Source organism: Cariama cristata, unplaced genomic scaffold, assembly GCF_000690535.1.
Source record: "Cariama cristata isolate BGI_N322 unplaced genomic scaffold, ASM69053v1 scaffold7436, whole genome shotgun sequence".
Taxonomy (NCBI): Eukaryota; Metazoa; Chordata; class Aves; order Cariamiformes; family Cariamidae; genus Cariama; species Cariama cristata.
In genome coordinates this window covers 27,983-37,067 of record NW_009621465.1, presented here as the reverse complement: position 1 = coordinate 37,067, position 9,085 = coordinate 27,983, and the positions used below count along the sequence as shown (strand labels likewise).

Here is a 9,085-nt window from a genome sequence, read left to right as displayed (position 1 = left end):
CCCCCTCCGCTCCCCTCCTTCCCCCTTCCTAGCTGGATCAGGGATCCGTCTTGCTGTAGACCACATGAATGTTTTTGCTGCCACAGGTGAGAGCTAGAACAAGTGGCTAAAGGGATGTGGGTGGAGGCAGCCAGTTGTCCTGTCTGGAGTGGTTCTTTCACCATGGTCTTGGTCTGGGTTGTTTTGTATTCTTAGTGAAATGCCTAATTTCTTTCTAGCAAACTTTTACTAATTTTTGTTTCACTAGTACATGTAACAAAATGGAGTAATCAAATAGCTATGCTCCTTTCTTACATTGCAAGATGTGTTTATATGTACTTTATTTGAAAACTGAGACCTATTCGTCGTGAGTAAACAGACCTCTGTTCTGGATCACCTGAAGCATCCGAGTAATCAGACCTGCGTGTAAAGAGCATTACGATAATCCAGTTTAGAGGTAACTAAACCAGTAATGTAGACTGTGGCAGGTTAGATGAGAATCTGATTAACTTTACTTTCCCAGGTAAACCAGCCTCAAACACATTTAAAGCACTTCACTGCTAGCACTCTTTAAGTCTTCACAATCAAGAGAAAGAGAGGGACCCTTCTGAAAGTGATTCAGCCCCACTGTAAGATCTGAAATGACCATCTCGCTCACTGGGCAGTATAAAAGGAACTGTGTACAGTTACCATATTGCTTAACCTGGTGCATCAGTGAGGTGAGATGGAGACCTTGTATATAGAGTACAAAGGAAACAGGAGAGTGTTTTTGGGCAAGGTTAAAGAGGCCATTTGAACTTAAACAGAAGTGGTTTAAAAACAAAGTCCAGTCCAAATGAGGTCCATAGCAAAGACTGGGGAAATTGGAGATTAAGAAGGCAAAGAGATGTAGGCAAAAGTCAGTTGTAGTAAATAAAGCTAGGGAAACAAAAACAGTCTCTGTGGCTATCAAAAGCAAAGGCATTTGAATTTTGCTATCTGTATCGAATGTAAAAAGAACAAGCTAAGGAGGGCTAGGGCATTTATAGAGGAGATAAATGACCTGTGATGGAAGGTATCAATTCACATGGCAAAACATAAATTAAATGAGTCATAACCAAGTAGCCTTACTGTTAACCATTAATGATGCTTACTCCCTTGCTGTAATAAGAGCATAAAATACCCCCCAAATAACCCTGGGAATTGCCTGTATATGCTAAGAAAGAATACAGGGCGACAGATTTCAGGAGATGTAGTTTGAACCTTAAATAGTTCATTTCATCAGAGTTCTTTATCAGAGGCTATAAAGGAAAGTTAGTGGTGGTATGAGAATTAGATGAGGGACAAGAAATGCAGCGTAGGAAGAAGGGTGAATTTTCTCTGTGATGTGGTTAATGTCATCTGGAATTCAGTGCCTAATTAGGAAATGAATCTATAAACTTTTCAGATGATGCAGTTTACTTAGAAGTTTCTAAGTTTCTGAGATTTTAATTGCTATAAGACTGGTTTAAATTTAAAAACTGAAAGCTAATTAAAGGATACGAAGAAAGGGCAGGGCTTAATGGTCGCTGTTCAGGATGGACAGGAATCTGGGGAGTAATATCTCTCTCCCAGTTTCCCCCCTGCCCCAAGAGTTCTGTGTGCGTGATCAGTTTTACTCAGCATTGCCGTTGCTGTCATGGTGTAAGAAATGCACACAGTAATTTGCAAGTTTTTGAGTGGTACTGAGCCATCTCAAGTAATGATACTGGTGCTGAAGATTTCCAGAAGGACTTCTTATGAGCTTCAATATAGCTGTACGTATGGTTATTCATCTGGGTGGTTGGGAGTAATCAAATTGTGATTGCATGAAACTGAATTCAGAGCTGGCAGTTGCAACATGGAGACAGTGATTTCGGAGGGCTGTCGGTGCTAATTCTGAGATCTTTCCTGTTTGCAGCAGCAACCAAAAAAACCACCAATGTTATGCATCATCAGGGTGTTGAGAACAAGATAGAGGGTGTTGCTGTATGGCCCTGGAAGCCTTTGGGCACTCACGTTTGGAGTACTGCATGCGGTTTTGGTCTCCTCATCTTTAGGAGTATATGTAATGGAGTTGCAGAAGATACAGAAGAGGTCTACTAAAAAGAGTTAGGGAACTGAGCAGCTCTCTTGCAAGGAGACACTCAAAAGGCTGGAATGTTTCAATCCGGGAATGCAAAGGCTGAAAGGGGAATGGATGTCTGTTTACAGAAGTGGGAAACTTGGTCCTGTGGGGAATTGTGGAAGCAGTTAGTATCAGCAGGTTTAAAAAGAGGTTAAACAAATGCATGCACAGCTGAGCCATGACCAAATGCTAGAGGGAATGGACTTTAATGTCCCTACAACAACAGTTAGGGATGCTGGGAAGGCATAAAAGGTATGCATGGCAGGCTTATATCATCTCCCTAGGTAACACTTGCTGTTGCCAGTGATTAAGGTAGTGTTAGATGGACCATTGGTCAGACCTAGAGGGGCAGTTTTTCTGTTCCAGTTATGAGCATGAGGAAGAACATTCTTAAAATGAGCAAGAAAAGGATGGAAGACAATATTGAAGCATACTGAGTATTCCTTCCTTGGAATGTTGTGGTTCTGTACATTTTGTCAACAAGCGTTTTACTAGAAATGTGACAGTTACTTCAGAATTACTGATATGCTGCTTAGCTGTGGCAATGATGAGGAAGGTCAGCTACGACTTGGAAAATGTTGCACAGAACATGCTCTGCTAAACCAGCTATTCAGAAGCACCGAGTCTCCTTTTTAAAGGACTTACGAAGAAGCTTTCAAACTCTAGCTCGTAAGTGACTTGGAGGATCAAATTTAGTTCAGGTGAATAAAAAGATTTGAAAAGGAAAATGAGTTTATTGACACATGAAAGTTTACTGTTTTGCATACTGTAACCGTTGTCCTTCATTATACCTTCAGGTTTGTTTTATTCAGTCTCATGCATGTTAACTTAATTACCTTATGTAGAATATTGCTCATCGGTGTGTGGCATGAAGCAGAAAGCTGATTTCCAGACACCAGGTTCTTGGACATTAATTGAATTACGATGTTAAATTACTGTTCAAGGGGAAAAAAACCAAGGCAGGCATAGCATGGTGCCCTAGTTCATTACATGATTTTGCTAGTCTTTTCTAAATGTATTAAAAACACCTTAAATATTCTTTGATTTGTCTCAAATACAAAGGGGGGAAATTTGGATTGTCCTGGTTAAATCTTCACCAACTTGTTTTAGTTAACTGGAAATGGGTTGCTGAGTTTATGTTAGGTGCCAGAGTTCAGCCAACCTGAATGTACATGTTTGTATCTCTAAAGCAGGCATATAGCTGCAGGAAATAAAATCCTGTGCTAATAAATGTAATAGTTATCTCATGATCACTTTAACATTTCAAACTAAAGGGATAACAGTAAGTGAAGGTAAGTGGAGGTGGGTAGAATTACAGTGTTGGTTTGTAATGTCTGTGCACGCAACTTTATTTTTGAATGGCTAGTTTTTAGCCTTATGGCTTCTGATAACTGCAGTGATACTAAAGGTGATTTTTCTCTTTAGTTTTCGAATTTCCATTCAGAGTATGTGAGGTCTAGCCAACCATGAAGTGTTTGTGGAGAAAAAAACCTCCCAGACTAAAAAAACTGTTTCCATTATAGTAGAAATAGTTTTGGAAATTATAGTTTCTTTGGTAATGCCATTAAGTCATCATCTGAATTTGAAATTAGTTGAAGTTAAATATGCATTGTGAAAATATACCTCAGTTCTGAAAGCTAGCTGTGAGAGCTTGCTTAAACATTCTCATTTAGTGTTGCTCATTGTACATCTGTGTCGTTTTGAAGGTGTTATCTTCATGGGACTATGCTATCAGAGCAAAAATCTCTTGAAATATAACCGTTCCAATTGAGGCTTTTATACTGTGATAGTACTGGCAGTGTTTCAGACCTCACAGGGCTCAATGAGGTTTAGTGTATTAAAAAAAGGAGACGTTTTCTGAATTAGCAGGTTATGAGAATTCTGAATCTAAATAAATGGCCTTTTCTTCTTTTCACATTTGTTCTGTTTTTGTGCAGGTCCTCATGCTGAAACCGCCAGTGGATGCCAGAATTTGCAGTGTGGTTTTCGGGCCTGCTGCCGCTCTGGCGAATGACTGCTGACTTCTCATCTTTCAGTCTACTTCATTTAGCTGAGCAGGCTTCCTTTCATGCACTTTACTTACAGTTCGCATCTTGTGTTAACAATCCTTGGAGTGAGATTTGTTAAACTAGCCTGACCCTGCCCACAACTTCAAAATCTTAATTATGAGTGTACTGTACAGTGTTGTAACAATCTCACAATCTCATTTGGTTTGAAGGGTGTTGGGTTTTGTTTTACTTAATTTGGGGAAGATGGGAAAACATTCAGATTTTTTTTTTTAATGCCACTTTCTTCCAAGTTTGGCACTTAAATATATTTTACTGGATTATTTTGTGTTAAGTGAATGGTTTTTTATTTTGAATCCGTAAGTACAATATAAAGCTCTGCAGATAATTTGAAATGTATTGTTTGCATTTGGGTAACAATTATACATCTTTAGGAGCCTTGTTTCTTCCCCTTTCCTCTCATCCTGAAGTTGTTCTTTATATTGCAAAATTAGGGAAATTCCGACCTTCCTTTTGCATTTGGTTTTGTATTTGGGCTTGAAAGACATACTCCAAATAAAACATTCCCACCATTAAAAAAATGTATGTAGCAGTTGAATATATGTGCTTTTAAGGTGTAATATCCAGGCGTACCATGCGAGTAGGCTGCAGAAATTGAGTGGGCGGGTGTTGTGGTGGTTGCAGAACTGTGAACCTTGCAATGTGTGTGTGGGGGTGGTCGTGTTTTGGTTTGGTTTGTTCCTATGACTTTGTTTAAGATGCATTTTTGAAACAACCTCCAAGGAAGTCAGTTTTCATTAATATGAAATATGTGGAAGACAATACATTTTCCCCATTGCTTTGATTTTTTTTAAAAAGATCCCTCATTGAACAGTAGAGACTAGGAGGGAAGCAGAGAATCCATTGTTGGGCTGAGTGAAACCTGTGCTACGAAGAGAGATGAGTAATGTATGAGTAGTGCATGAGTGTGTGGGGCAGTATGGGGAAGAGCCCGTTGCAAGAGGAAGTGCATACTGTGGCCCATGTTAAGTTGCAAACTTCAATGGCCACCTGCTCCTGAGTGGCTATCATTGCAAGTTGTTTTTCTCTTGGGCAGAGGATGGGTAGGTGGCAGCCTTTGTATGAAGGCAGACAAGTTTTTTTTTTTTTCCCCCATCCTGCCTAATTTTGAAGGCTGACAATATGTAAAACTAGTAACTTTTACCTGTTTTACTAATTGGATAAATTTTGAGTAGTATTTATTTAGGACAGTAGTCATGGTGACATATGTAGCTTTCAAGATTCTTCATGTCTGGGAAGTCAACTTGCAGGTGTAGCTGGAGATTACAATAAACTGCAAGTCTTCATACCACCTTGCTCCCACTAACACTGAAGAGTAGTAAGGTAAGAAAAACCCTAGTGAATGTGGAGTTGGTGCAGAGTTGGGTGTTCATGGTTCACAGCTGAGCATGGGCTAGAGGCAGAATGTATAGTGTTCAGTTAGAAGCCTCCAGAAGAGGCAGGAAAGGATACCACTGTTCCAGCAACTGTTGCTTCAAGTAAGCTCCATGAAATTTACTTTGGTGCCCAAAGGTTAGAGTAGGTACATGGCCATTTGTGCAATGCTGACTGAGGCAAGATGATAGTAAGGAGGTACGTGGTGGGCTTTTTTTCGTCTGTCCTTGTTCCAGAACTCTGGTTTCTGAGGCTGGGAAGGTGCAGCTAGAGGTCCTTCTCCTCCTTGCTGCTAGGGGGTGGTCTCTGTGCAGATTGGTAGACACACAGCTGAGGACTGAATCAGCTGTAGAGAATTCTGTTCGCTTACTTACACTGTGTTGCTGTTTCACCCTGCTCTGAAGGGGAGTTGGACTGAACTTGGGAGATGTCATCAGTGTTCAGCAAAGCATCACGTGATGACAGTGTAGCCCCTCCGCCCTGCTGGAGGTTTACAGAGGGGAACCTGTGGTGGCAACCCCAGGGCTCTAAACCAAAGATTTTGTGTCTAATCTTTATTAGATAGACTGAATCTAGTTTGGAGTTAAGCTTAAGAACACTCTCAACTTGGATATGAACATTCTTCCAAAGCTCAACCCACCATCCTTTTCATTTGGAAGAGTTTTTGATTAGCAAGGTAAGTGCAGGAGAAGGATATATACTTGTATCAGTATTAACAGTTAACACCACTAGTTACATACTAATAAATGCATTTAATTTTTAGTAAACTATTCTTTTGATAATCTCTTACTCGAGTAACTTGCAGATAAGGATTTCATACCCAAAAGTAATTTAATCAAATTCTTGTATAAAATGGATGAGCTTCCACTTAGGTTTTGGTATAAATATTTATTAAATACTTTTAACTTCTAAAGAAAATGTCATTATACAGTTCTAAGTGGTGCTGGCATTATACAGACGCCAAGTATGGAGTAGCAGATGAAGCAGCCTCTTAAAATCTGAAGTGTGGCCTTCACTGATGGCTCTTTGGTGCATGAAATTTATTCATGGGTAAATAGTCTCGATCTTCATGCAGGAACTCAGGTACTGGAAAACTGTAACTATTTCTATTTGCCAGTGTCTTTAAAGAGGAAGAAAGTCTGTAGATAAACTGTCTAGCTAAAAACATAGTCTTCAAGGCATGATTCAAAGAACCAAGTTTCACCTGAAAATAAGGTGGCTAAACGCTACCATTTTACTCTGCAATGTCACTATCTGTAGGTATGTGTAATGCTTTTAAGAGTGTGATGCCCCACTGTGTAAAAATCACCTAGTAGTACTGGAATTTTAAGCTATCAGTCTCTTCCTTAGCTGTAATAAGTAGTATCTTCAGTGGCTGTGGGGTGAATAAAGCTCACTTGTTTGCAGCTACTAAAAATCAGGTTCTCATTTGATCTTTAAAATACTTGGGATAGATCAAAGCAGCAGTGTGAGAAATTTGTTATATTTACGCCTACTTAAGCAAATTTCTTGAGGTATTCTGACTGGTCTATACTACCTGTTTCGAACAAGTGAAGCAACATAAATCCATACAGAGAGAACATTTTGGGGATAAGCGTGAATATACACAGCTAGAGCAAATTCAACATTGGAAACATCAATGGTATGAACTCCTGTGCTGTGTACAGCTTCTACTAAAGGTCTGACTTCCGAAAATGGCATGTGGATAGGAAATCCAGAGACCTGGGAGAAAGAAAGAGGAAAAAAAACATGTAAAAAGAAAAGGTAAAGGCACCTGAATAAATACATAGTTTAAAACAGATTTTTTTAACTGTGCATGCACAGTTAATCTTTTCCATTGCTGGTCTGAGGAGATGCAATAAAAAAAGCCTGTTTTGTATTTTAATACCACCTCCCTATTTCATATACTCCAGGCAAGCTTCTGACATTTTTCTTCTTTGGGTTAAGTTTGAAGTGAAGATGTTTAGAAATCCACTAAAATAAAGTTACATTAATGAACACATACAGCATAACTTTGCTGCTTTTCTGCCTCTTAACTGGTTTTAATTCATATTGTTCTGTCTGCACTGGCTGGGGGTTTGAGGTGGCCAATGTCTCCCACCCATCATACATTTCAGGTCCAGCAGGAACTGAAACCTCAGCTCAGTTTGAAAATTGCCATAGCTGTGTAGAGTATTGTTACCACATGTCTTTTACATGAAGAGCAGAACGACCTAACGGTTAGAACAGTCTGGAGGAAGAATGCATGGGTACACTGGTGGCTGAAGAGCGAATACTTAAGTAAATTTTCTTCCACCTTTAAAAAGTGGAGCAAAGAGTAGAAAACTGAAGTAAAGCATGCTGTATGGGCTCCTGCACCTTAAGCAGACTGTGTGTAGCACTACTCAGCACCAGTGTGGGGTTTGTACTGACCAGACTTGAGAGTTAATGTGCCAGTCAACCCATAAGCATCCAGTGCTAGGAGACTGCACTTGTATTTATGTACTGGAGGTAGTGACTGTTGTGGTACAGCAATAATAGAAGAACAATAATATTCTTCTATATAGAGTATGTGTTCTTCATATAGAAGAACATCTACAAATTGCAATAAAATAGATCATTGCTCCTTCACTCTCTATTGCATTGGTTTACCTTTGGTATAAAAGCTCTGGTGATTTTTGGTAGTAGAGGAAATAAATAGCCTAGGACACTCTTCTCTACCATAGCACAGTGATACTAAAAGCTAGGGATTCTGGCTACTTCTATGCACGAGCCATATATGTTCACAGCTGTACCCTGTAATCTCCTAGCTGTTTTTGCAGCTCTGCCTGATGGTCGTCTTCTACATCTTTGCCTTGGTTTTGTTCCAGCAGTGGGAGAAAGTTACGTAGGGTAGCAGTACAGTGTCTGTTCCAACGAGTTAGGTGCCTTGGTCTCCATTCCATAATCTTCTCCTTTAATAGCTTTTCAATCCTGCAATAAAATAGACTGATTATTACAATTCTAGTACGTACTGGACATCTGATCTCCCTTGGCACACCAAGTATAGATTATGGGGAAGACAGGTGACGTCAGTTAAATTTACCACTACCTAAAAGCACATAAAAGCAATGCCAACATAGCTATATGGTGCCTGCCTGTTCAGTAACAGAATGGGAGGCCAGGGGCTTACAACCCTTTTTAGTTTACACCCTGTGAACTACAGCTTCTGATGTTTGGGGGTTTTTTTAGGCCATTCTCAATTCCTAGCATTCAAAGCAGGTTTTTAGGACCTAGGTATGAATATGCTCTAGTGACAGCACTGACAGCATTTGTTTTGGTGGTAGAATTACCTGCTCTGTAGTTCCACTGCAGCAGCCTTGTCCGAATGCTGATAAACCAATTCTTCAGGCTAGCAGTAAATAAAACAAATATTAAAATGTGCCATCTCTTCTAGGTATACTACAGTGTAACTTTAGGAGTTACTGCCTTGATGGTAGTCACATGAGTTCACAATTATGCTAAAATCTATTATTTATTAGAGACGTGATTAACAACATCAACTACATGTTTGTGTGCCATG

At 39.6% G+C, this 9,085-nt stretch overlaps 1 protein-coding gene and 1 long non-coding RNA gene across 2 annotated transcripts in view; one reads left to right on the top strand and one right to left on the bottom strand.

The window, feature by feature from the left end:
• The window catches only part of LOC104163082, an 8,476-nt gene extending 3,794 nt beyond the window's left edge, over positions 1–4,682 (top strand). The window contains exon 2 of the long non-coding RNA XR_696465.1: positions 4,042–4,682. This is a non-coding gene — a long non-coding RNA (uncharacterized LOC104163082). The remainder of the gene's footprint in view (positions 1–4,041) is intronic.
• Positions 4,683–6,958: 2,276 nt separating this feature from the next.
• The window catches only part of LOC104163083 (coiled-coil and C2 domain-containing protein 2A-like), a gene marked incomplete at its 5' end in the record, with an annotated part of 28,155 nt that continues 26,028 nt past the window's right edge, over positions 6,959–9,085 (bottom strand). The window contains 3 exons of the mRNA XM_009701970.1: positions 6,959–7,266; positions 8,319–8,496; positions 8,856–8,914. Coding sequence (XP_009700272.1) covers positions 7,078–7,266; positions 8,319–8,496; positions 8,856–8,914 — 426 coding nt within the window. The remainder of the gene's footprint in view (positions 7,267–8,318; positions 8,497–8,855; positions 8,915–9,085) is intronic.